This window comes from Balaenoptera borealis (assembly GCF_965194805.1).
Source record: "Balaenoptera borealis genome assembly, chromosome: 19".
NCBI lineage: Eukaryota > Metazoa > Chordata > Mammalia > Artiodactyla > Balaenopteridae > Balaenoptera > Balaenoptera borealis.
In genome coordinates, this window is record NC_138878.1 from 60,352,356 (window position 1) to 60,380,021 (window position 27,666).

At 49.8% G+C, this 27,666-nt stretch overlaps 2 protein-coding genes across 3 annotated transcripts in view; one reads left to right on the plus strand and one right to left on the minus strand.

The window, feature by feature from the left end:
- Positions 1–8,051: 8,051 nt before the first annotated feature.
- On the minus strand, positions 8,052–18,367 carry AP2S1 (adaptor related protein complex 2 subunit sigma 1). Its single transcript, XM_082370191.1, has 5 exons — positions 18,229–18,367; positions 15,677–15,826; positions 8,983–9,096; positions 8,651–8,710; positions 8,052–8,431 (listed from the first exon to the last, which is right to left on the minus strand). The coding sequence occupies exons 1-5, from the start codon at positions 18,229–18,231 to the stop codon at positions 8,330–8,332; spliced, it is 429 nt and encodes a 142-aa protein (XP_082226317.1). The 5' UTR covers positions 18,232–18,367; the 3' UTR covers positions 8,052–8,329.
- Positions 18,368–27,119: 8,752 nt separating this feature from the next.
- The window catches only part of ARHGAP35 (Rho GTPase activating protein 35), a 119,697-nt gene continuing 119,150 nt past the window's right edge, over positions 27,120–27,666 (plus strand). For both annotated transcript variants that reach the window (XM_082370129.1, XM_082370130.1), the window contains exon 1: positions 27,120–27,256. The gene's annotated coding sequence lies outside the window, so the exon portion shown is untranslated. The remainder of the gene's footprint in view (positions 27,257–27,666) is intronic.

A 27,666-nucleotide genomic window follows, 5' to 3' on the forward strand; every position in this document is an offset into this window, starting at 1 on the left:
ATGAAACACGCTGCAATATTGTCTATTTCAAAAATAAAAAAAGCACAATCCCCATCTCCTTGACCCCGCATGATGCCCTTCCAGCCACTGCGCTATTTCCGTCTTTTATAGCAAAACTTCCTCCACGGGTTTGATCGGGGTTTGCGCCCCATTCCTCCCCGCCCCACCCCCCCACCCCCCACCCCCACCCCCGCCTCTCCGGAAGCCACTCCTGTGGGTTTCATCCTCCTCACTCCACCGGCCCCTCTGACCCGCACCTTACCAAATCCAGTGGCTTGTCCTCAGCACTTCTCCTATTTGACTGCTCAGCTTTTTTGTTTGTTTTGTTTTGTTTTTTGAAATATACATACCGTAAAGTTCACCTTTTAAAAAAATTTTTTATTAACGTATAGTTCATCTACAATGCTGTGTTTAATTTCTGCTGTGCAGCAAAGTGACTCAGCTACACACATATATATATACTTTTTCATATTCTCCTCCACCGTGGTTTATCACAGGGTATATATTTTTTAATATTTATTTGGTTGCACCGGATCTTAGTTGCGGCACATGGACTCCTTAGTTGTGGCATGGGAACTCTTAGTGGCGGCATGCGAACTCTTAGTTGTGGCATGCATGTGGGATCTAGTTCCCTGACGCAATATCGAACCTCAGGCCCTCTGCATCGGGAGCATGGAGTCTTAACCACTGCGCCACCAGAGAAATCCCTATCACAGGATATTGAATATAGTTCCCTGAGCTACACAGCAGGACCCTGTTGCCCCTCCATCTCATTGTAATAGTTTGCATCCGCTAACCCCAAACTCCCAGTCCTTCCCTCCCCCACCCCCTCCCCCTTGGCAACCACAAGTCTGTTCTCTATGTCTGAGTCAGCTTTTGCTTTGTAGATATGTTCATTTGCGTCATATTTTAGATTCCACATATAAGTGATATCATATGATACTTGTCTTTCCCTGTCTGACTTACTTCGCTTAGTATGATAATCTCTAGGTCCATCCATGTTGCTGCAAATGGCATTACTTCATTCTTTGTAATGGCTGAGGAGTATTCCATTGTATATATATACCACATAAAATTCACCATTTTTTTTAAACAGGGGATCGAAGCCGGGCCCCCGCAGTGAAAGTGCTGAGTCCTAACCATTGGACCACCAGGGAATTCCCCAAATTCACTTTTTTTTTTTAAATTTTATTGATTGATTGATTGATTTTTGGCTGCATTGGGTCTTCATTGCTGTGCGCTGGCTTTCTCTAGTTGCAGCGAGCGGAGGCTACACTTCGTTGCAGTGCATGGGCTTCTTATTGCTGTGGCTTCTCTTGTTGCGGAGCATGGGCTCTAGGCGCATGGGCTTCAGTAGCTGCAGCACATGGGCTCAGTAGTTGTGGCTCACGGGCTTAGTTGCTCCGTGGCGTGTGGGATCTTCCTGAACCAGGGATCGAACCCATGACCCCTGCATTGGCAGGCAGATTCTTAACCACTGCGCCGCCAGGGAAGTCCCCCAAATTCACGTTTTTAAAGTGAGCGATTCAGTCGTTTTTCATATAGTAACTAGGTTGTGCAACCATCATCACTATCCAGCTCCAAAACATTTTCATCACTCGAAAAAGGAAACCCTGTGTGTGTTAAACAGTGACTCCCCATTCCTCCCCCATCAGCCCAGCCCCTGACAACCACTAATGTACTTTCTGTATCTAGGGGGCTGCCTATTCTAGATATTTTCTATACTACGCGGAATCATACATTCTGCGGCCTCTTGTGTCTGGCTTCTTTCACATGACATAATGTTTTTAAGGTTCATCCATGTCGTAGAACACATCAGAACTTCATTCCTTCCTTTTTTCTTTCTTTCTTTTTTTTTTTTTTTCTGATGTGCTGGCGTGTGGGATCTTAGTCCCTGGACCAGGAATTGAACCAGTGCCCCCTGCAGTGGAAGCGCAGAGTCCTAACTACTGGACTGCCAGGTAATTCCCAGAACTTCATTCCTTTCAATGGCTGGATAATACTCTCTTGTATGGCTATACCAGGTTTTGTTTATCCATTCATCAGTTGATCAACATTTGGGCTTCAGAAGCATTTTTGTCAGATGATGGGGGTATAACGTGCATATACTAAAATTCACCCTTTTTAGTGGACACTTCCATTAGCTTTGACAGGGCAGAAGGTCAGATAACCACCCTCACAATGGAGATATGGAAGAATTCCATCACCCCTCAAAAGTTCCCTCGTGCTCCGCTTTGACTGAGCCCCCAGCTCACTCCCAGCCCCTGGAAACACCTGATCTGTCCTCAGTCACTTGGCTTTTTTTTTTTTTTTTTGGTCTCGCCACACATCTTACAGTATCTTAGTTCCCTGACTGGGGATTGAACCCAGGCCCTTGGCAGTGAAAGTGCAGAGTCCTAACCACTGGACCGCCAGGGAATTCCCAGTCACTTCGCTTTTATAACAATGTCGTATGATGGAATTATACAGCATGTAGCTTTCCAGGTTTGGCTTTTCTCCCTCAGCATAAAGATTTGAGATTTGAGATTCATCCACGCTGTTGAGTGTATCAGCTGCTTTCCTTACCCATGCTGAAAAATAGTCCATTGCCTGGATGGACCGCAGTTTGTTTATCCATTTACTTGTTGAAGGACATTTGGATTGCTTCCGATTTGGGGTGCTTATGAATAAAGCCACTGTAAACAGAAACACGCTGGGGTTTGGGGTTTTGTTTTTCTGTTTGCAACTGCAAGGTAAATTTTAGTTATTTATTTTATTCATTTATTCATTCATTATTGTGATTAAGCATTATTAAGCTATAGCTCACATACCATTCAATAAGCCCATTTAAAGCATACAATTCAAAAATACAGGGACTTCCCCGTGGCGCAGTGGATGAGAATCCACCTGCCAATGCAGGGGACATGGGTTCGAGCCCTGGTCCCGGAAGATCCCACATGCCGCGGAGCAACTAAGCCTTGTGCGCCACAACTACTGAGCCTGCGCTCTAGAGCCCGCCAGCCACAACTACTGCAGCCCGCATGCCACAACTACTGAGCCCGCGTGCACCACAACTACTGAAGCCCGCGGGCCTAGAGCCTGTGCTCCACAACAAGAGAAGCCACCGCAATGAGAAGCCCGCACACCACAACTAAGAGTAGCCCCCGCTCGCCACAACTAGAGAAAGCCCGCGCGCAGCAACGAAGACCCAACACAGCCAAAAAAATAAATAAAATTAAATCTTTTTAAAAAACCCCGAGAAAAACAAAAACAAAAATAGAACAAAAGACAAAAAAAAAAGTGTACAATTCAATGATTTTTCATATGTTCATGGAGTTGTGCAACCATCACCACAACCAATTTTAGAACATTTTCATCACCTTGAAAAGAAGCCCTGTACCCTCCGGCTATCAACCTCCAAAGCCCATTCTCCGCAACCCTTCCCAATCATTAATTTACTTTCTGTCAACAGGGATTTGCCTCTTCTGGAAATTTCATATAAATAGAATCATACAAAACGTGGTCTTTTATGACTGGCTTCTGTCAGTCAGCATACGTTTTCAGAGTTCATCCATGTTCTAGCACATATCAATGCTTCTTTCTTTTTATGGCTGAAGAAGAATTGATTGTGTGGACATAGAATATCTTATTTATCCTTTCATCAGTTGATGGGCCTCTGCGTTGTCTCCACCTTTTGGCTACTGTGAATAATGCTGCTATGAGCATTCACGGACAAGTTTTTGCGTGCACATAGGTCTTCATTTAACTTAGGTTCGTGTGGAAATTTTGCACATCAGTTTTTATTTCTCTTGGGTAAACAAATAGGAGAGGGATTGCTGAGTCATAAAGTAAGTGTAATGTTTAACTTTATAAGAACCTGCCAGACCATTCCAGAGAACCTGCCCCATTTTGTGTTCCCACCAGCAATGTACGAGAGTTCCGGTTGCCCTGGGTGCTTGCCTGCACTCGGTATTTTTTTTTTTTCCTGGCCATACCAGGAGGCATGTGGGATCTTAGTTCCCCAACCAGGGATGGAACCCATGCCCCTTGCATTGGAAGCGTGGAGTCTTAAACACTGGACGGCCAGGGAAATCCCACGCATTCGGTATTTTTAAATGAGCCATTCTCATAGAGCTGCGGTGATCTCAACAGTATTTAACGCGTGAATATACTCTCCTCCTGAGCACGCTTTTTCCTCTGGATTCCAGGATGCTGCACTAGATGGTTTTCCTTCTCATTGGCTGTTCCTTCTCTGTTTCGTTTTCTGATTTCTTCTCTTTTCCCTGATCTCATTCTGCAGATCTGTTCTGTCTTCACACCTGTTCCCTTGGTGATCTCAGCTGATCTCATGGCAGTAAATAACATCTGGTGCTTTCAAATGTCTATCTTCGCCCTGGATCTCTCTCCCGAACCCCAGACCCACACAATCACTCCCTCCGCAGCACCTCCCCTTGGAGGCCCAAGAGCTCAAACTTGACATATTCCCCCCACTGTCTTCTTGCTTCTGGAAAAGGTGATTCCGGTCTTCCAGATGCTCGGGTTGTAAAATTGTGAGTGATCCCTGACTTCTCTCCCGCCCTACATCAAATCGTCAGCAAATCCTACTGATTCCACCTTTAAAATGTGTCCAGAATCCGATCACTTCTCTCTACTCCCATCGCCTTGCCCCCACCTTGTCCCAAGCCAGCATCACCTCTTGCCTGGATCATTGCGGTCACCTCCTCACTGGCTCCCGGCTCCCACCCTTGACTTCCTGTGGCAGATGTGGCAGACTGTCGCCCCTCTTTGGCTCAAAACATTCCCGTGCCCCACATATTGTATGATTCCATTTCTATGAAATGTCCAGAATGGGCAAATCCACAGAGACAGAGAGTAGACTGTGGATTAGTAGATTACCTAGGGCTGGGGAAAGGGGATGGAGGGATTGAGGGATGATTGATAGCTAAGGGTACTGGGTTTTTTGGGGGGTGATGAAATGTTCTGAAGTGGATTGTGATGACAGTAAAACAACTCTGAATATTCTTTAAAAAAAAAAAAAATCTACTGAATTGGGGAATTCCCTGGTGGTCCAATGGTTAGGACTCGGCGCTTTCACTGCCGAGGGCCCAGGTTCGATCCCTGGTTGGGGAACTAAGATCCTGCAAGCTGCGTGGCAAAAAAAAGAAAGACAGAAAGAAAAACCAACTGAATTGTACATTTTAAATGGGTGAATTACATACCATACAATGTATGGTATGTGAGTTATATCTCAATAAGGTCGTTACCACCCTATCCCAAACCCTCCAAAAAAAAGTCCTTCCGGATGGCTCTCATCTCACACAGAATAAACCCAATGTCCTCACCACAGCAGGTCTGACCTTGTGTGTTCTGTCTTCCACGTCTAATCCTTCTATTTTATGAACACGTCGCCTCCACTGTCCCTTTTGCTCACTCTGTTCCGGCTATACTGGCCTCCTTGCATGTTCTGCCCCAGGGCCTTTGCACTTGCTGTTTCCTCTGCCTACAATACTCTTCCCCTGAAATTTCCCATGGCTCCTTCCCTCACCTCCTTCAGTCTCAGCTCAAATGTCACCTCCTCCAGCCAGGCCCTCCTGACCATCCATCTAGAATAGCAGTGCCATCTGCCAGGCTTCCTTCTGTCCTCATTGTTTGATTTGCCTCCATAGCACTCCTCACTTTCTGACATACCAGACATGGACTTGCTTCTTTATGCATTGCCCCATCACCCTCAGGGGACTGAGCTCTCTGAGGGCAGGGGATTTGTTCTGCTCACTGCTGTATCCCCTGGTACTAAAACAGTGACTGGCACATAGTAGGTGCCCGAGAAACATTTGTTGAATACACAAATAAGCAAATGCTCTCTGCATCCTTCCTTCTGTGAGCCTCAGGTCTGTGTGTCCGAAGGCCTCCTGGTCCTTTCCTGGGTGACCCCCAAGAGCTCACACTCACTCTAGTGGGTCGATGGTAGCCCCCAAAACATGTCTACATCCTGGAGCCTATGAGTGTGACTTTACTTGGAAAAAAATTACATCTTTGCAGATGTAATTAAGTTAAAGACCTTGAGATGAGATCGTCCTCGATTATCTGGGTGGGCCCTAAATCCAATGACAAGTGTCCCTATAAGAGATAGAAAAGTAGAAGATGCAGACATAGAGGGAAGACCAGGCAGAGATTGGAGAGATGCAGCCACAAGCCAAGGAATGTCAGGGGCCATGAGAAGCTGGAAGAGATAAGGAAGCATCTTCCCCCAGAGCCTTCAGAGGGAACAAGGCCCTGCTGACACCTGGATTTCAAATGTCTGGCCTCTAGAACTGAGATGGAATCAATTCCTCTTGTTCTAACCCACGTAGTTTGTAGTCATTTGTTACAGCAGCCTTAGGAAGTTAAAACACTCTCCATGTTCTAATAACCTTGGCATATTCCTCCAACCTGCTCTTTCCCCATCTCAGGAAGGACCTTACCTCCCACCCCGTCACCCAGCCGAAGATCCAGGCCTCAGCCTGGGTGCCCCCCCACCCCGACACCCTCACCCCTCCAGGGTGGTCAGTCTCAAAGTCCTGTTAGTTTAAGCCACTAAGTTTGTGATAACTTGTTACAGCAGCAACAAGAAACGACTACACTGTTGGAGTGATTGTATCTAGAAGGGAATTCACCTCCCCAAGCCTCAGTGTCCCACATGTAAAATGACAATGATTATAGTCAGTGCTCACCGTTCACATCTATGAACATCTTTTCTCTCACAGGGCTTTGCACACAGCAGGCACTTAATGTCTGTGCAGTGAATGCGTGCTTACTGATGCGAGGTACTGCCCTAAACTGTCCCGGGGTTAACTCAGTTACTCCTCAAGAACACACCATGAGATTAAAAACCATAGTCGACTCACTTTCCAGATGAAGAAACAGAGGCAAGAGAGGTTAAGTGACTTACCCCAAGGTTGCACAGTGTGTATGTAGCTGAGCTGGGACACAACCTACCCCCTGCAGTTGGGAGACTGACGCGAAGCTGTGTCACATTAATGGAAGCGGACGGGACGTGCCTAGTATTCTCAGCTCTGCCAAGGATGCCAGTCATGGCTGCAGCCAGCGGCCATCACTCTGCTCTCAGTGGGCATGGCGGGAGGGGGCACAGCCCCTCCAGAGGGCACTAGAAACACATGGGGGGAGCTCCCTGGTGGTCTAGTGGTTAGGACTCGGCGCTTTCACTGCCATGGTGCTGGGTTCAGTTCCTGGTCGGGGAACTAACATCCCAGAAGCCACACGGTGCAGGCAGAAAGAAAAGAAAAGAAAAAAAAGAAATATGCAGGAGTGTTTTCTGCTGTCACAAGTGCTGAGGGCCACTCGGTGCTGGCACTTGGCAGATGGAGGTGGACAGTCTTACACAGTGAAGAATCTTCCTACCCCAAGCGCCAGCAGTGCCACTGCTGAGAACCACTGAACACTGGGACCAGCGCCTGCACCTCCGGCCTAGTGGTTAAGAAAGAACAAGGATTCTGGAGCCGCCTGCCTGGGCTCAAAACCAACTGGTTCATCTGCAGACTCTCCACGTGACCTTGAACGAGCCTTGTAACCTTCTCTGAGCTCAGTGATCTCCTCTGGAAAATGGGGCTACTAACAGTCCCTTCCTCATCATCTTGCGAGGATTAAGTAAGGTACTACGAGTCAAGGCTTAGAACGGCGCCTGAGAGGCATTGGTGTCGGCCCTGAGCATCGTTATTTTAGTAGCAAGTGCTCAGTGTCGAGATCCGTCACCGCTTCCAGCCCCAGCAGCCCTCTGTGGGCAGAAACGGGTGGGAAAGCATCTGCACTCCCCCTCCGCCACCCTCAGCACGAGCAGTTTGTTGGGGCTTTTTTTTTTTTTGACTGCCCTGCACGGCTTGTGGGATCATAGTTCCCCGACCAGGGATTGAACCCAGGCCCCCTGCCGCAAAAGCTCAGAGTCCTAACCACTGGACCACCAGGGAATTCTCACGAGGAGTGTTTGTTGACTGACTGCCTGATGCACTGATGGCAGGGCGTCTGGAGTTGCCCCTGGTTCCCAGGGAAGATAGGCAAGGGCTCAAAAGACACGAGGCCAGGCGGGGACCACAGGTTTACTGGGGGCTCCACGCACGCACTCACGGCATCACACGACAACGGCATGGTTACTCGGTACACGCGAGTGGCCTCCGCCCACAGCTGGGGCCCAGAGGCCGTGGGGGCGGCCCCCTCCCTTGTGGCCCAGACCCGGCTGGGTGCCTTCCTCCAGGGCAGCTGAGGGAGGGGGCCGCTGGGGTAGGTCCCAGGCCTGGAAAGGGGAAGGAAGCAGGCTTGACCGGGGGCGGGACCGGGGGCGGGAGGGGCCGGCCAGCCCTCACTCCAGCGACTGCAGCATCAGCAGCTGTTTGAGCACCTTCGTCTGGCTGGTCTCTCGGATTTCGCCGGCCAGGAACATCTCGTCCACGACCGTGTAAACCTGAGTGAAGGGAGGGTGAGGGGAGACCCTGGTGTGAGAGGTGGGGAGACCCCCAGGATGCTGGTCTAAACCTTGGGAGCTGAGGGCTCTGATGCTCAAGTGCCAGGAAACAGACCCTCGCAGAGGCACCGGGGCGGCTGCGGGGGTCCGGCCCACCCCCCTTCCCCCTCCTCCGGCTCCCTCCTCCTCATCTCCTCCTCATCTTCACCAGGAGCCCACCTTGTAGAAGTTGAACACCAGGTCCAGTTCACAGACGTTGTGGAAATATTCGTTTAAGACCTGGGAGAGGAAGACAGAGGTGGTGAGAGATGGGCAGGGAGAGAGACACACACACACAGAGACAGGAACAGAGGGCATCAGAATGAGACGGCAAAAAAAAAAAAAAAAGGCAGAGAGAAGCTGAGGAAAGGGGAGAGACAGAGACCAGAGGAAACATCGAGGTGGGCCGAGAAAGACAGTGGCCCTCCACCCCTGGCCTCTGAGGGGAGGGCAAGGAGGGCCCGTGCATCCCAACAGAGGGGACAAGGGACGGTGCCCGCCCGCCTGTGCACCTCCACAAAGTTGTGGATGGCCTCCAGGTAGGCGAGGTTGTTGTCGTTGACGTCCACACAGATGCAGAAGTAGAGGCCGGCGTAGCGTCGGTAAATGATCTTGAAGTTCCGGAACTGCGGGGCAAAGAGGCAGGTAGTCAGTGACAGGGCGTGCCCAGGACCCAACGTGCTGGGCAGGGTGGAGCCAACATATTCAGTCCTGTGTTCCACGTGTGGTCCCTGAGGCTCTGCTCTGTGTCTGGCCTTGTGCTGGGGACACAGTGGTCCTGGCCCTCCCTGCCTAGGGCTCACTGTCCAGTGGAGACAGATTCATCCTCAGTCATCCCGAGTGGGCAGGGCTAGACTGTGGGAGCCCCGAGGGGGCAGGCAGCTGACCCAGGATGGGGGTCTGGGAGGGCTTCCTGGAGGAGGGGGCATCTGGACTGAGATCTGGAGGATGAGTAGAAGTGAACGGGCAGGAGTGCTTTAGGCAGAGGGAACAGGCTATGCAAAAGCCCAGAGCCCAGAGAGAGAGGCAGGGGTGTTCCACGGTGTCCATTCCCCCCTTTCTGTGGCTCCCTGTTGCCTCTAGAGAGAGTCAAACTCCTCAGCCTGGAACTAATCTACTCAATCATTCCACAAACACTGCCTGAGTACTTATTGTGTGGCAGGCTTTGTGCTGGGCAGTGCACACTCACCACCTGTAACCAAGACAATCTCAGCCTTGCCCTTAACTGAACAATAATATAAATACAAATATTACTACCTTATCACATACACACAATCCACGAATAAATATGCATGAACCAGGGATACAGACTCTAATTTTATACGCATGTGTAAGTAGATAAAGCGATAGACACATAGAGATATGCATACTGGCTTGCAAAGCTCCATGTCTTTGGCCAAAATCTGAAAAATCCAGCCTGGCGTGTGTGTGTGTGTCACCACCTGGTGGCGACTGCAAAAGCCAACACAAGTCTCTGATTTTCTTTTCTTTTTTTTATAAATTTATTTTTATTTATATACATTTTTTTCACTGTGTTGGGTCTTCGTTGCTGCGCGCAGGCTTTCTGTAGTTGCGGCGAGTGGGGGCTATTCTTTGTTGCAGTGCGTGGGCTTCTCATTACGCTTGGCTTCTCTTGCTGCGGAGCATGGGCTCTAGGCGCATGGGCTTCAGTAGTTGCAGCAAATGGGCTCAGTAGTTGCAGCTCGAGGGCTCTAGAGCACAGGCTCAGTAGTTGTGGCTCACGGGCTTAGTTGCTCCATGGCATGTGGGATCTTCCTGGACGAGGGCTCAAACTCATGTCCCCTGCATTGGCAGGCAGATTTCTAACCACTGCACCACCAGGGAAGTCCTCAAGTCCCTGATTTTTATTTATTTTTTTCCTAGTGTATCCTTTTGTTAATTCCTATACTTTGAGCATGTTTTCTAACTTTTTTTTTTTTTTTTGGCTATGCTGCTCAGCTTGTGGGATCTTAGTTCCCTGATCAGGGACTGAACCTGCACCCTTGGCAGTAAAAGTGAAGAGTCCTAACCACTGGACTGCCAGGGGATTCCCAGTATGTTTTCTAATATTATTACAGTAGTTCCTGCACATAATCCATGGATTAGTAAGAATATATCAAGAATAAACCTATCTAAGGAGGTAAAAGACCTGTAGTCAGAAAACTATAAGACATTGATGAAAGAAATCAAACATGACACAAACAGATGGAGAGATATACCATGTTCTTGGATTAGAAGAATCAATACTGTGAAAATGACTGTACTACCCAAAGCAATCTACAGATTCAATGCAATCCCTATCAAATTACCAATGGCATTTTTCACAGAACTAGAACAAAAAAATCTTAACATTTGTATGGAGACACAAAAGACACCGAATAGCCAAAGCAATCTTAAGAAAAAAAAAACAGAGCTGGAGTAATCAGACTCCCTGACGTCAAACTATACTACAAAGCTACAATAATAAAGACAGTATGGTACTGGCACTAAAACAAAAATATATATCAATGGAACAGCGTAGAAAGCCCAGAGATAAACCCATGCATCTATGGTCAACTAATCTATGACAAAGGAGGCAAGGATATACAGTGGAGAAAAGACAGCCTCTTCAATAAGTGGTGCTGGGAAAACTGGACAGTTACATGTAAAAGAATGAAATTAGAACACTCCCTAACACCATAAACAAAAATAAACTCAAACTGGATTAAAGACCTAAATGTAAGACCAGACACTACAAAACTCTTAGAGGAAATCATAGGAAGAACACTCTTTGACATAAATCACAGCAAGATCTTTTTTGACCCACCTCCTAGAGTAATGGAAATGAAAAGAAAAATAAACAAATGGACCTAATGAAACTTAAAAGCTTTTGCATAGCAAAGGAAACCATAAACAAGATGAAAAGACAACCCTCAGAGTGGGAGAAAATATTTGCAGATGAATCAACGGACAAAGGATTAATCTCCAAAGTATAGAAACAGCTCATGCAGCTCAATATCAAAAAAAAAGCAACCCAAACCAAAAATGGGCAGAAGATCTAAGTAGACATTTCTCCAAAGAAGACTTACAGATGGCCAAGAGGCACATGAAAAGATGCTCAACATCACTAATTATCACAGAAATGCAAATCAAAACTACAATGAGGTATCACCTCACACCAGTCAGAATGCCAGCATCAAAAAATCTACAAACAATAAATGCTGGAGAGGGTGTGGAGAAAAGGGAACCCTCTTGCACTGTTCATGGGAATGTAAATTGATACAGCCACTATGGAGAACAGTATGATGTTCCCTAAAAAACTAAAACTAGAATTACCATATGACCCAGCAGTCCCACTACTGGGCATATACCCAGAGAAAACCATAATTCAAAAAGACACATGCGGGGGACTTCCCTGGTGGCGCAGGGGTTAAGAATCTGCCTGCCGGGGCTTCCCTGGTGGCGCAGTGGTTGAGAATCTGCCTGCTAATGCAGGGGACACGGGTTCGAGCCCTGGTCTGGGAAGATCCCACATGCCGGGGAGCAACTAGGCCCGTGAGCCACAGCTACTGAGCCTGCGCGTCTGGAGCCTGTGCTCCGCAGCAAGAGAGGCCGCGATAGTGACAGGCCCATGCACCGCGATGAAGAGTGGCCCCCGCTCGCTGCAACTAGAGAAAGCCCTAGCACAGAAACGAAGACCCAACACAGCCAAAAAAATAAATTAATTAAGTTTAAAAAATAATAAAATAAAATATTAAAAAAAAAAAAAAAAAAAAAAAAAGAATCTGCCTGCCAATGCAGGAGACATGGGTTTGAGCCCTGGTCCAGGAAGATCCCACATGCTGCAGAGCAACTAAGCCCGTGTGCCACAACTACTGAGCCTGAGTGCCACAACTACTAAAGCCCGCGTGCCTAGAACCCATGCTCCACAACAAGAGAAGCCACGTCAATGAGAAGCCCGTGCATCACAACAAAGAGTAGCCCCCGCTCGCCACAACTAGAGAAAGCCCACGTGCAGCAACAAAGACCCAATGCAGCCAAAAAAAAAAAAAAGACACGTGCACCTCAATGTTCATTGCAGCACTATATACAATAGCCAGGTCATGGAAGCAACCTAAATGCCCATCAACAGACGAATGGATAAAGATGTGGTACACATATACAAAGGAATATTACTCAGCCACAAAAAGGAATGAAATTGAGTCATTTGTAGAGACGTGGATGGACCTAGAGACTGTCGTACAGAGTGAAGTAAGTCAGAAAGAGAAAAACAAATATTGTATATTAACGCATATATGTGGAATCTAGAAAAATGGTACAGAGGAACCAGTTTGCAAGGCAGAAATAGAGACAGAGATGTAGAGAACAAACATATGGACACCAAGGGGGGAAAGGGGGGGTGGTGGTGGGATGAACTGGGAGATTGGGATTGACATATACACACTAATACGTATAAAATAGATAACTAATGAGAACCTGCTGTATAGCACGGGAACTACACTTTGCTGAACAGTAGAAACTAAAACAACTATACCCCAATTTAAAAAATAGTAATAAAAAAAATTAAAGAAAAAAGAATATATCAGGGTGCTAACTCTACTTTTTAAAAAAACTGATACAGATACATGATCACATGTTTGAAGGCCCCTGCTCTGGAGTGGAAGGTTCAAGACAGGAAGCCAAGAGGGCAGGAAAACTTGATCTGGAGAAGTTACCAGCTGACTGTCATAGCTGGTGTGGCCTTGGCAGGATCTGACCCTGAGCAGCACTCTTCTCTACTTGAAATTCACCCTTTCCTGCTGTCATCCTCCTGGTTCCTTCCTGTCACCACTGTGTCACCAGCACTGCCCTGCACAGGGCTACGCGCTGGAGTGGGCCTGGACTGGGAGGAACCTAAGATGGTCAGGCCCCCTTGTGACAGTTTCACCTGACCAGCCAGCCTCTCTGGCTTCTCCTGTCTATTCAGGCCTCCCTGTCCCTCTCTGGGTCCCTCAGTTGCTGCCGTTTCTAGCACTCAGTGTGGGACCCACCCTGCGCCGGCAGCAGGATGCCCCGGGAGGGCGGGCATCCCTTGACCTCCCCGCTCCTCTCCCTTCATCCCCTCCTGGACATCTCGGCTGGGATGAGAACAGACACCTCAGTGCTGATCTTCACCTCAACCTGCTCTTTCCTGAGTCGGCCCCATCCGAGAAAGTGACAGCGCCCCCTACTGGTGGCTCCATTTTCTTTCACACACCTCATCCAATCTTTGGTCCTTCAGTTGGCTCTACCTTCAAAACGCTTCTCAGCACCCCTACTGCTTCCATGCCAGTGCCAGTCACCAGCATCTCTCACCTGGACCTCAGAGGTCACCTCCTGAGTGGTCCCCCTGCTTCTGCTCTTGCCCCCTAGAGAGGGATCCCTAAAGCCTAAGTCAACCCATGTCCCTCCTCAGCTCAAAACCCTTCCGTGGCTCCCGTCTCACTCAGAGCAAGAGCCCAAGTCCTCACCACGGCCCACAACACCCTGCGCCTTCTGCAGTGATCTCATCTGCTCCCACCGTCCTCCCTGGCTTACTCCACCTCAGATACACTGGCCTTCTTGCTATTCTAGGAATGCCCCCGTACATTCCTGCTGCCTCAGGGCCTTTGCACTTGCTGTTCCCTGGGCTTGGAATGTTCCTTTCTCAGATATCATCTCCTTCCACTCCTCAGTTCCTTCAGGTCTGGGCTCAAATGGCCCCTCTTCAATGAAGACCTCCTGACCAAACCATTTAAACCTGCGTTCTAACCCCTGCTGTACACACCCCAGCAATTCCATCCCCCACAGCTGCTTCTTTTTTCTCCCTGACACCTATCACCACCTGATACACTATATCTTTACTAACAGTCTCCCACCCACTAGAATGTCAGCTGTCAGCTCTCCAAGGACAGGGACTGGGTCTGTTTCGTTCCCTGCTGTATCACCAGTGCCTAGAACATTGCCCGGTACACAGCAGTCCCCCGATTAACATTTGTTGAATTCTACAGAACAATCAGCCTGGTCTCTTGAACACGCTAATCCCGTGGGAATTAAAGCTGGAGGCATCTCAGTAAAGAGACCAAAGAGACATGGAAACCAAAAGCAATGCCAAGATCCTTGACTGGCTTTGGACAATCAGTTTTGATGATTTGGGGGAAATTTAAGTATTGATTGGGTATTAGAGTAATAATAGTAAGGAAGTATGACTCATTTTATCAGGTCTGATGATACTTTGGTCATGGAAGGAAGTGTCTTTATTTTCTGAGATGTATCCTGAAATATTTAGGGATGAAACATCATGGTCTCTGTAACTTATATTTTTTTTTGGCTGCACTGCACGGTTTATGGGATCTTAGTTCCCCAACCAGGGATTGAACCCGGGCCCTTGGCAGTGAGAGTGAGAAATCCTAACCACTGGATCGCCAGGGAATTCCCCCGTGATCTCTGTAACTTAATGGAAAACACTACAGCAAGGGATGGTTCATTATACCATTCCCTACTCTTGTGTGTTTGAGCATCTTTATAGTAAGTTTTTAAAAGGCACCAGAAAAAAAAAAGTTGTTCGGCCGGAAAAAAGAGAATAAAGGTAGAACAAAAATGCAGGACTTCCCTGGTGGTGCAGTGGTTAAGAATCCGCCTGCCAATGCATGGGACATGGGTTCGAGCCCTGGTCCGGGAAGACCCCACATGCTGTGGAGCAACTAAGCCCGTGCGCCACAACTGCTCAGCCTGCGCTCTGGAGCCCGCGAGCCACAACTACTGAAGCCCACGCGCCTAGAGCCCGTGCTCCGCAACAAGAGAAGCCACCGCAATGAGAAGCCCGCGCACCGCAAGGAAGAGTAGCCCCCGCTCGCCGCAACTAGAGAAAGCCCGCGCAGCAACGAAGACCCAACGCAGCCAAAATTAGATAAATAAATAAATAAATTTATAAAAATAAAAACAAAAGCAAACTCTTAACACTATGAAATCTGGGTAGTTTGCAATCAACTTCTCTCTTGTTGTACTAACCTGTACGCCGGAAAATTTTCACACTAAAAAGTACCCCCCAAAGGAAGGAAGACAGCAAGCATGTTGAATAAATGAATGTGGGAAGGAAGGAGGGCGTGAGGGGTTATTGCCATTAGAGGTTGGGCAGGAGGCTGGGAAGGAGGGGTCAAAAGGAAGCAAGGGAGTGGGGGGGGCATTTTGGCCTGGGGCGGTGGGGGGGGAGGGGGAGTTTCCCGTCACCTCCACAAAGTTGGTGTGTTTGGCATCTCGGACAGTGACCACGGCGTGCACCTCCTCGATCAGCTTCTGCTTCTCATCGTCATCAAACTGCATGTACCACTTGGCCAGGCGGGTCTTGCCTGCCCGGTTCTGGATGAGGATGAAGCGGATCTGGGGGCAGCAGGAGGAGGAGGGAGGGAGAGGGGTGGGGAGGGCGGGCCAGGGTTGGGCGGCCCTGCCCAACAGCCCCACCCATCCCCACAGGGGAGACGGGGCCCACGTGTCCCTGCGGCCTGTCTTCCAAGGGTCTCAGCCACGCCCCAGAGCCCAGCCAGGTTGGTCTGGCCACACACTCCTGTCCCAGGTCCCTCCAACACCCCTGTGATTTCTCTGGCCAACTCTGCAGTCATTTCTAGGGTACTAAGTCCCAGGCTCCACCAACTCTCGTCTCCCTGACCTTGGACAAAAGATCCGCCCCCCTAAGCCTCAGTTCCCCCCCCCACCCCCCACCGCAGCAAAACAAGTTTCCATAGAAGACCCACTTTGTCAGGGTGTTCTGAAGGTTAAATAAGTTTATACATTTAGTCTAGTAGCTGGCGCTAGTAGGTTCACTCGGTGTCGGCTACGATCATCATCAGTGATGGCTAGGAAATGTGTTTTTATGATTCTGAAAAGCCAGCTCAACTCTCATCGGGCTACTATGAACACTGAACAAGGTGACCCCGGAAGTGCTATGCATAGTGCCTACGACATACTGAGTGCTCAATAAAATTAGCTATTATGGCTGAGGCATTTGACCAAGTGGCTAAGAACACAGACTACAGAGCCCGAATGAATCCTGGCACTGCTGGCTGTGTGTCTGCAGGCAAGTTACTTAACCTCTCGGGACCTCAGTTTCTCCGTCTGTATAATGGATATAACGAGAGTATCTCCCTCAGGAGACTGTTGCATGAGTTATTAAATATAAGAGGTATAATACAGTGACTAGTACATACTAAGTGTTATACAAATATTAGTTCTTAGTAATATTATAATCCATTGGCATTTGACTTTGAGAAAACCATGGCCCAAGTTCACGTAGCTAGGAAGCCTGCCTTTGGGCTCAGTTCTGTTTGAGATGCGCATGCTTATGCCCATTTTACAGATGAAGAAACTGAGGCTCAGAGAAAGGAAGTCTCACAGCCAGAAAGCAGAGCTGGGAGTCCAAAGGCTTTGCTCTGAACCCCCTTACCCTCACTTGTGGGAGCCTCCACCCACTGGCGAGAGTCCGCTCTCTTTCCTAAGCCTCACTCTCCACACACTCCATCCCTCCTCCCCCAACCAATCAGGCTGCACAGAAACAGGATATTACACTCTCCTTCCAAGAACCCCTTCTGCTGAGCCAGGGAAAACCACTTCCTAGCAGGGCAGGGGTCCTGGCAGGCAGGGAAAGGGCGTGGGGTGGGAGTTGGGGGGACCCACGCCACGCAGCCACAGCCTGGGGGCAGAGCCAGAGATAGATGGGGTATCTAGGGAGGAGAGACACAGAAGCCAGTCTACACAGCTGAGGGAGAGCTCTGCCTCTTACTCCTAAATTCCCTCACACACCTCTTCCTGTTTCTCCTCCCAGTTAGAATCTCTCCACCTCAGGGAATCCACAATGAGAAGTCCCTTCCCTCCTGTATCCTCGCCCCTCTGATGTCCCCTCTTGATGCTCCCCAACCTTCTCTGTCTCCAAGCCCCCTACCCAAAAGGGAGTTGCTCCCTTTTGACTCCCGCTTTCTCCATTTCAGTGCCCTCTGTCAGGTCGCCCCATCCCGATCCCCGGGGAGGGGTGACAAATCCAATGCCCAGTCCTTGCTCCCAAAGCCCCATCCCCACCTCTCCCACTTCCATGCCTACTCCTTATTCTCCAAGACCCCTTCTCTTGCAAAGACCTACTCCATTGCTCCCCACTCATTTCTAGCATTCATTCCCTACGTCAAGTCTTCCCCCTTTTATTGCACACTTTCCCTGACATTAAAGCCCCATTCCCTACAGCTGTCTACTTCCCGTTTCCAGGGTCCAGTCTCTTCCCCTTGAGATACCTCTCTCATCAGCAGTATCCGGCCCAGTTCCAGCACCCCCCTCCGCCTGCAATGTCAGCTTCCTGCCTCTAGAGACCCCCTCTCTCCTATCACAATGTCTTCCATTCTTCAACTCTCCTGCCACGCTCCCAGAGAGTCCTCCTCTTAGGATGTCCCCTCCCCACCTCCAATTCCTTCTGCCCATCTGAGATCCTCCCTGATCTCTTGCCTCCCTGTTTCAAAACCCTCCAGCCATCTCCAGTGTCTCCCTCCCGCACAGCTCTCTCCCCTTGCCATCTGGTCTCCAAAGCTCCCTGGCCTCGAGAACCCTGGTACACTCCAGCGCCCAGAACCACCTCCCAGTTCCCCCCTTCCCCGGCCTTTGATCGGCCCCAATCCCGAGAGCCCGCGCCCGGCCCAGACCATCGCACCGCAGCAGGGGCGGCTTGTCAGTATCCCAACGAGTCTCCAGTACCTGCACGTGGACCCACCCTTCCCCCGTCCCCAGCGTGGGCGCGCCCCCGTTACCATGGCGACCCCCGTCCGGACCCCAGCGGCCCTGGTCCCGCGGCTTCTGGGCGGCTCCGGCTCTGGCAGCTGTTGGGGGACCGAGGGCTAGAGCGGACTTCCGGGAGACGAACTCGCCCGCCCTCTCGCGCACAGCCCGCTGGGAATTGTAGTCCGAAAAAAAAATGAGTTCGCTCGTCTGGGAGGCAAGCCTGGGAAAAGAGCCAGTCTCGCTTCCCAGCATGCTGCGCGACTGTCCTTTTCCTACCGCACATTTCGGACTCCAAATACATGCTGGGAGCCGAGGGCGAATTGTAGTCCTCGGAGGACTACGATTCCCGACATGCTTGACGGCCAGCGAGGCGAGTGCTGCGTCCTGGGAAATGTATTTCCTCCAGCCTCCCTCCACCTCCCCGCCAAGGCGGAAAGGACAAGCTGGGAATAGTTGTTTTAAATAAGAAACTGCGTTGGGGGAGCTAGAAATGTAACTGTCTTTCCGTATTCACCCAGTACTTTGTTTAAAATGTGTTGAGTGTTTTCTGTGGGAGACGGACAGTGGTTTAAGAGCATGAATTTGGAAGTCAGCACTGTGTGCAAATCCTGCCGTCGCATTTCCTAGCACTTTGGGCCAGCAATTTCACCTCTTAACTCAATTTCTTCATCTGTAAAAGAGGGGTGATCAAGGGGTCACCTCAGTGGGGTTGTTGTAAAGCTTCGGTAAGTTTCCAAAGTACTTAGCACAGTGCTCAACACATGGTAAGTGCTCAATAAATATTAAAATCATGAATGTTCACTGTTAACATACATCAGGTAATAGGGGTCTTCTTACTTCCTATCCAGAGGCAGACCTGCCTTCTTTCAGTTACCCAAACAGGCCAAGGGCTTTCCCACCTCAGTGCCTTTCCTTTGCGCTGTTCCCTGGAAATCCTTCCCCCATTTATTTGCTGGCTGACCTCTTTTCTTCCTCTAGCTTAAACAGCACCTCCACAGTACTGTATAGAGGACCCAACATACAAAAGTCCCCCTCTCCGACCCCTCAAATTCTCTAGGTCAGCAGTTAGTTTGATTTTTTTAAGCCTTTTTACGACTGTTAATGATTTATTTGGGGTGTGTGGGTCTGTTGTCTGGATCTCCCCTTAGGTCCCTGTTGAGAGCAGGGACCCTGTCTGTTAACTGTATCTACATCACCTAGAACACGGTGGCACATAGTAAGCACTCAGTAAAGGTATTGATACTGAGGGGAGACGCCCTAATAAAAACAAACCATATCCTAGAACAATGTAAATTAAAAGTGTAGTATTGGCAGAAGAACCAACACATAGCTATTGAATAATTGCAGGGGCAACAAGAGGTCAGAGATCAATCCGTCTCTTGCACTGCTTTATCTCCAACAGGGTTGGGACCAGGATAAGGTAAGCAATGTGCCCAGGGTGAAAAAGGCACTCACTCGGGACTTCCCTGGCGGTCCAGTGGTTAAGACTCCATGCTTCCAATGCAGGGGGTGTGGGTTCGATCCCCGGTCAGGGAACTAAGATCCCATATGCCGCGGGGCGCAGCCAAAAAAAAAAAAAAAAAGTTGAAAAGGTGCTGACCCAGCCCTTGCAAGAGCCTGAAAGTGAGCACCTGGCTTGCCTCCCCTTGGTCCCAGCCCTGATCTCCAGTGCCCAGCTCAGTGCCTGGCACAAGTCTGGTGTTTGTTTGATAAACATCTGCTGAATGAATGAATTAATAGGTATCAAGAAAACAGACATGTGTAATGCTAAGTAAAAGAAGTCTTACACGAATGAGTAGTTACTATGTGATTTGTTTGAATGACCATGAAGACTAAAATTGGTAAAACTAATCTATGATGTAAAAACAGGAACAATGATTGTCTCTGTGGGCAGGGGGCTAGGAGGTGAGGATTATGTTAGATTTGGCATAGTAATATTCTATACTTTGAAAGAGGTTTTAGTTACATGGATGTAGATATACATCAAAAATCAACAAATGATACACAAGATTTGTGCATTTCACCTTACATAAAATTTACCTGAACAAAAATAGTCAGTAAATATTGAGCTCTATTTGATGATATGCATATTGGTTTGTTTTTTGTTTTTTTGTCTTTTTTTTGTTTGTTTGCTTTTGGCCACACCATGCAGCATGCGGGATCTTAGTTTCCCGACCAGGGCTCAAACCCGAGCCCCCTGCAGTGGAAGCGCGGATTCTTAACCACTGGACCACCAGGGGAGTCCCTAAAATTAACTTTAAAATATATCAGAAAAGTAAGTTAGATTAGTGGATTGATTAAAGGATAGAGAGGTGAAAAGAAAAGAAACAAAATTATAGAATCTAGATGCTGAGTATATGGGCATTCACTGTGTAAAACTTTCAAACTTTATGTTTGGAAATTGCCATAATAAAAGAAAACAGACACTGTCCCCACCCCGACGTCATTCATGGTCTAGCAGGGGAAATAGACTTAAATGACATATGCAAATAAATAACAAATTACTGAGCAAATAACAATAAATATTTCTTATCTCACACAGCTTCTGTGGATCGGGAATTTGGGAGCAGCTTACCTGGGTGATTCTGGTTTGGTGTCTCTCATGAGGTTGCAGTCAAGATGTCAGCTGGGAGACTTCCCTGGTGGTGCAGTGGTTAAGACTCCACGCTCCCAATGCAGGAGGCCCGGGTTCGACCCCTGGTCAGAGAACTAGATCCCAAATGCATGCCGCAACTAAGAGTTCACATGCCACAACTAAGGAGCCCACCTCCCACAACTAAGACCCTGCGCAACCAAATAAATAAATATTAAAAAAAAAAAAAGATGTCAGCTGAGAATGCAGTCATTTGAAGGCTCAGTCGACTGGCCCTGAAGGATCTCCCTCCCAGGGGCTCACTCATGGGGTTGGCTGATTAATGCTGGCTGTTGGCAAAAGGCCTCAGTTCCTCGCAGGTGGCCCTCTCCACAAGGACACATGAGCTGTTTTCCCCCAGAGTGAATGATCCAAGAAAGGGCAAGGCCAGAAGCTGCAATATGTTTTATGACCTGGCCTCAAAGTCACACCCTGTTATTTCCACATTATCTTATTGGTACCCGGAACTGCCCTATCCAAGGTAAGAGGGGACCTGAATACCAGGTGAGAATAAGCGGGGTCCGTCTTGGAGGCCTGGCTACCACAATTGCTTAAAGCAGAGGCACCTAGCCTAGCTGAGGAGTTAGGGACAGAGTTAGGCAGAGTGTGCAAGCAGGGAACAGACCTTGTCTCTGCTCTCAAGAATCTCATGGCCTGCTCTCAAGAATCTCATCTATGGAATATAGATATAGACAGAAAGGACTAGTCCCAGCACTTCCTCTTTACTACAGAACATGGAAAGGCCCTTTCCTTTGAGGTGTCATTTCAACATGCTTGCCATAGGGAAAAATTGGAAAGAGGCAAAATATTCATTGATAGGGGAAAAGTCAGCTAGTTCATATGCAGTCACATAACAAAATATGTGCATTCAGGCAAATATATAGAGAAGTCTGGAAGAAAACACATTTCTGGAAAGGTGAGGGGATGGGGTTGGGTTGTCCAAGGAGACTGCATCTTATCTGGTGTATTTTAAAATTTTGTAAGCACAAGAAATTCATGTATTATTGGTAATTAAGAATAATTAAAAGAATATATAACACAATTGAAAGTGGGCAAAAGATTTGAACAGCATTTCACAAAAGATGCTATTCAAATGGCTCATGTATATATGAAACGATGCTCAACCTCATTAATCAATGGGATAAGACAAATTAAGACCACAGCTGGATACCACTACACAGACATTAGAATGGCCAAAATTAAAAAGATGGACAATATCAAGTGTTTGGGGAAACGTGGAGTAGCTGAAATTCTTCTGCATGTCTCTGGGGATGTAAATAGGTGCATCCACTTTGGGAAACTGGTTGAAGTACACATGCACACCCTGTGACCAGCAATTTCACTCTCACGTACATACCTAGCAGGAATGAGTACAAATATTTACCAAAAGACATGTTCTAGACTGTTCATAGCAGCGCTATTCATAATAACCAAAAAGTGGAAACTACCCAAATGCTCACCAACAGTAGAATGTATAAATACATCGTGGATTCTTCACACAGTAGAATACTACACAGCACTGAGAATGAACGATCTCCATTTACACAAAGTAACGTGGATAAATCCAACAAACTATGTTGATCAAAAGAGACCACTTAATTCCGTTTATGTAAAGTATTAAAACAGGCAAAACTAAAACTAAAATAAGCATAGAAATCAGGATAGGGGGTCTCCTTGTAGGGGGGAGAGGAGTGACTGGAAGGGGACGGGGTGGGGGGGCTTCTCAGAGATTGGTCACATTCTGTTTTTTTATCTGGGTGCTGGTTACAAGGGCGTGTTCTCTTGGAATGTTCATCGAGCTGTACACTTGTGATTTGTGTACTTCTCGGTATGCATGTTTTATTTTATTTTTTAAAATTATTTTTTTAAATGGGATCTCTCTCTCTCTCTCTCTCTTTTTTTGGCCGTGCCACGCAGCCTGAGGGAACATAGTTCCCCCGTCAGGGATCAAACTCGTGCCCCCTGCAGTGGAAGCGCGGAGTCCGAACCCCTGGACCACCAGGGAATTCCCTCCATTTTTAAAGTTTATAAAAATTGGGAGGCTCATCATCCATCCTTCCATCAGACATTTAGCGTGTGCCTCTATGTGTCAAACACTGGCCAGGCGCTGGGATTTTGCACTGAGCCTAGGCATCCCCGCCTCCCGTTCCTTCCTCGTGATTGGCTGCTCTTCCGGCCAATGGCGGAAGAGTTCACCTCTCTTTGCCATAACACCCGCAGCATCAGCTAGCTGCAGCTTCCTCAGTTCGGTTTGTAGGCGGCGCTGTGAGCTCACCGACTCCTTGGTCAAGCTGAGACCTGGTCCCCACCCTCTGATTCTTTCTGACTCTGAGGAGTGGAGAGAGAATATGCCCCAGCACCTCCACCCTCTTTGCAGAACTCTTTCGTGGATTTTTCTGCCTGTGCATCTCCCCGATGCGGATCCAGATCCCCAGGTTCCGCCTCACACCTACTCCAGCTCCACGGTTGGTGTGACCTCCAGTCCCAGCTATTCGGGCCTCTAGGTCCATGCTTGGGAAATCTTGACAGTGGCCTAGGCCGGCAGTCGGCACCTCTCTCTGTCAGCTAATTGTTTACTCGCTTGTCTATTTATCCTGGAGTGGAGGTTAGCCGGGTGCGCGGAGGCGGCTGCCCCCAGGGAAGCCTGCTTCCTGTGGTTGGCTTGCTCAACCAACACCCGACCTCTTGTGCACTGGAAAGAAATGCAGAGCTGGGAAGGCGCTCCGTGATGGTTCCCCTCGTTCATCCAGGGAAACACTGCCTGAGCCCCTGCCTTGTGCCTGGACCTGTGCTAGGAACATCAACGTTGATTGGGACATCCCCACCCTGTCCTCCTGGGGCTCACAGGCCAGTGGGATAGAAAGACCTATCAGTACAGGGGAACAACCCAGGGGTGGTCAGGGCTTGGCTGGAGGACCCGAAGGTGCTGTGGAAGCCTAGAGGGAGACTGGCAGGGCCTCAGGGAGGGCCTCCCGGAAGAGGGGACATCTGAGCTAGTATCTGAAAGAGGGAAAGGAGTTAGTCATTAAACAAGGACTGTGTCTTGGCTACCATGCCTGCAGTGCCAGCCATCATCCCCTTTGTTTAGAATTAGATTCATTCATTTATTCATTAGCAGGTATTTATTGTGGGCCATTTTCCAGACTGAGGAACTAGCCAGAATTCCTGCCTTCAAAGGGCTCACACATAAAATGGTGATACCAGGGACTTCCCTGGTGGCGCAGTGGTTAAGAATCCGCCTGCCAATGCAAGGGACACGGGTTCGAGCCCTGGTCCGGGAAGATCCCCTATGCCGTGGAGCAACTAAGCCCGTGCGCCACAACTACTGAGCCTGCGAGCCACAACTACTGAGCCCGCGTGCCACAACTAGTGAAGCCTGCACGCCTAGAGCCTGTGCTCCACAACAAGAGAAGCCACCGCAATGAGAAGGCCGTGCACCGCAATGAAGAGTAGCCCCGGCTCTCCACAACTAGAGAAAGCCCGCGTGCAGCAACAAAGACCCAACACAGCCAAAAAAAAAAAAAAGAATAAAAATGGATACCAATACAGAACTTCAACCCCTGATGGAGTGCTGTGAAGAAGTACTAGGTGTGCAGCTATCTGACCCCAGTTGTCTGGGTTTGAATCTCACATCTGCCACTCACTAGCTGTGTAACCTCTCTGTGCCTTAGTTTAGCAGAATAACAACTCTAACCTACTTGTAAGGTGTTCTGAAGGTTAAGTGAGTTAATATGTTTAAAGTGCTTTAGAATGTTGCCTAGCATAAAGTGCCCATTTTTATCAAAATATGAGGGTTAGGCCAAATCTGCAAGGCCGCCCTGAGGAAGTGACTTCGAGTGAGACTTGAATGATAAGACAGGGTCGATGGGCTCCAGAAGAAGGGGAGAGGGGCATCTGGATCCAGAGTGAGCCCAGGCTTCTCTCTTCTCTAGGTGCTGCCAGTTCAAAAATTTCCCAAGATTGGAAGGACCTAGAACACGGCACTGGAGTTATAAACACGTATTAATTTGAGGTAGGGGAATCCGATGTCCCTTCTCCCGTTTTTCTGGTGTTCTCAAGTGATAGATCTCAAAATCACTTACAAACCAGGGCTTGCAGTGGCACCTAAAGAAAATCTGGCCCACGCATTGGATTTGTTTAGCCCACAGTGCTAAAAACAAACTTTAAAAAAACTCATGAACAGGGACTTCTCTGGCGGTCCAGTGGTTAAGACTCCCGCTTCCACTGCAGGGGGCACGGGTTGGATCCCTGCTGGGGGAACTAGGATCCCGCATGCCACGTGGGGCACCCCCCCAAAAACAAGTCATGAGCATCTAAAAATCAAATTTCATGCATTAAAAGTGTTAAATTAAAAAAAAAAAAGGGAGTCAATGGAAACGACCGTCATCAGTAATCAGAAAACCTTTATTTGATGGGATGCTTTAAAACTTGAGCACACTTCAATTTTATTTTATTTTATTTTTTTATAGATTTCTTTAATTTATTTATTTACGTATTTTTTGGCTGCATTGAGTCTTCGTTGCTGTGCGCGGGCTTTCTCTAGTTGCTGCGAGCGGGGGGGGCTACTCTTTGTTGCAGTGCGAGGGCTTCTCATTGCGGTGGCTTCTCTTGTTACGGAGCACAGGCTCTAGGCGCGCAGGCTTCAGTAGTTGTGGCACACAAGCTCAGTACTTGTGGTGCACGGGCTTAGTTACTCCGCGGCATGTGAGATCTTCTCGGACCAGGGCTCGAACCCGTGTCCCCTGTATTGGCAGGAGGATTCTTAACCACAGAGCCACCAGGGAAGCCCCACACTTCAATTTTTTAAAAAAGCATTGAGATATGACCTCAAAAACAAAACAAAACTTGAGCGCATGTAATTTTATTTATCAACGTTTGTAGAGCAAGGCATGATTTTCAGCGCTTTACAAATAGAACTCATTTAATTCTCCCTGCAAACCTTACTAAAGAGCTAAGATTATCATTCCATTTTTTAGATGAGGAGACTGAGTAAAGAAATGAAAAATGCAATCAGAAGCATAGCTTTTCTTCATGCATTCCTTAAATATTGACTGGGCTCCCAGAACGCTCATCTTCCAAGACCCGTACTTCCGGAGGGGTCCCAGAGGAACCCCTCTTCAGTTCAGAGGAATTCAGGGGTTACAGCGGTGCCCCTTCCCATCACTACTCTTTCCCCTCCGGGCTCCCGAACTGACATTTGATTTGCAGTCATTTACACAATGCCGACTTGGAGGCCAGGGCTGCATGCGGGACCAGGCCCTCGCGCCTCTTACGGGATCAGGCGATCACAGAACCCAAAGCAAGTTGTAATAAGGCACTCGTTACCTGCAGATTTTCTTCTCTGCCCGGAAAAAGAGCACGCGCTCCTCAGCCCCGCCCCTTCTTCCGGATCGACGAAGTGCTAGGCTCCTATTGGGCTAAGGCGGGCCACGCCTCTCCGTGTTCCCCAATCAACTTCTCCACTGAGTGCGCTCCCTCCTCCTCAGCCCCGCCCCACCGCCCCAAGTTACGTCGCTCCCTCTCTCCTCCTCCGTTTTCCCCGGGGCTGCGCTCGCGCGGCAAACCCACCGCCCCTTGCCTCTCATTGGCTGGTCAGGTCCCGCGCGAGCGGGATCGCGCCCTTCGCTCCCGCCCCCAAAGCTGGGCCATGCCTCTCCCCTCCCGTTTTCTCCAAGAGCCAGGGCGAGAAGGGTTTCGGCTGCTTCTGGCGCGCGCAAGGGTGCGCGCGCCTCTCGAGGACCACTCCCTCCGCCTCGCGCGAGTAGCCGCGGCGGCTGGCAACCCCTCCCGCGCACGCGCACTTGGCCACCCATTCCTCTGCCCGGTCGCGGGTCGCCTCGCGCTCTGTCTCGAGCTGCAGCCACCGCACTAGCGGCATTTCTTGGGGGCGCACGCGCACTGCGCCCTCCGCACCCGTTCCCTGGACGCGGCCGATGCGGTGGCAGTGAGTCCGTCGGGCGCGCACGCGCTCTCGGTTCTGCCGTGCCACGCGCCGGTTATCCCCTCGCGGCGCGCCCTCAGGGGACGTTATCCCCCTGCAACGGTCCCCGCGCCACGCACGCGCAGCAGCGAGGGGGAGCGCGCGCGGGAGCGGCGACCGCAGGAAGGAGGCGCCGCCGCCGCCATTGCGAAGGAGGGAGGGAAGGAGCGAGCAAGGCTGGTCCGCCCTCCCCCTGGTTCCCGCCCCTCCCCCCTTCCCCTCCCCGCCCCCCGCCCCGAGGGAGAGCCGCGGAGCGGCGGGAGGAGGAGGTGGAGGAGGCGGAGGAGGGAGCCCGCGAGGGAGGGTCTGCCCGGCCCCCCGCCGCCGGAGCTGCCGCCGCCGCCTCAGCTGCCGCTGAACGAGGAGCAGCAGAACATGGCGCCGGGGCCGCCGTCGCCGCTGCCGGGATCCCGGAGGCCAGGGCCGCGCTGAGGGCGCCCAGCTGGTGAGTGCGCGAGCTCGCTGGCCCCGGCAGCGAGGCCGGGCGCCGCCCCGCTGCGGGGTCCAGGGGGAGGCGGGGACGGCGGGGCCCGGAGCCCGCGAACAATGGAGGAGCCGGAGGGGGAGGGGAGGGAGCGGCCCCCCAGCCCCCCGGGCTCCGCCGGCCCCGCCGATTCGCGCTGCGGCCCGGCCCTCCGGGGCCCGTCTGCCCTTCGGACTTGCCCCTGCCCGCCCAGCCCTGCTGTCGCCGCGTCTGCCCCCACCCTCCAACCCACTGGGATCTCGGTGTCTGCCTCGGCCTCCCCCCCCAACTCTGCTCCCAATTCTGCGCCTCCCCCTTCCCTCTTCCGCCCCTCAGTGATGCCCTTCGCCCCTCCTAGATTCTGCAGTGCTCATGGGATCCACCTCCTCAGT

What these genes read in the sequence shown, in the direction of transcription:
- AP2S1 (XM_082370191.1), bottom strand. An exon ending in CCATCCACAACTTTGTGGAG is followed by an intron (nt 8,711 to 8,982) that starts GTGCACAGGCGG and finishes TTCCTCTCCCAG; the next exon opens with GTCTTAAACGAATATTTCCA. An exon ending in TGGTGTTCAACTTCTACAAG is followed by an intron (nt 8,432 to 8,650) that starts GTGGGCTCCTGG and finishes CCCTTCACTCAG; the next exon opens with GTTTACACGGTCGTGGACGA.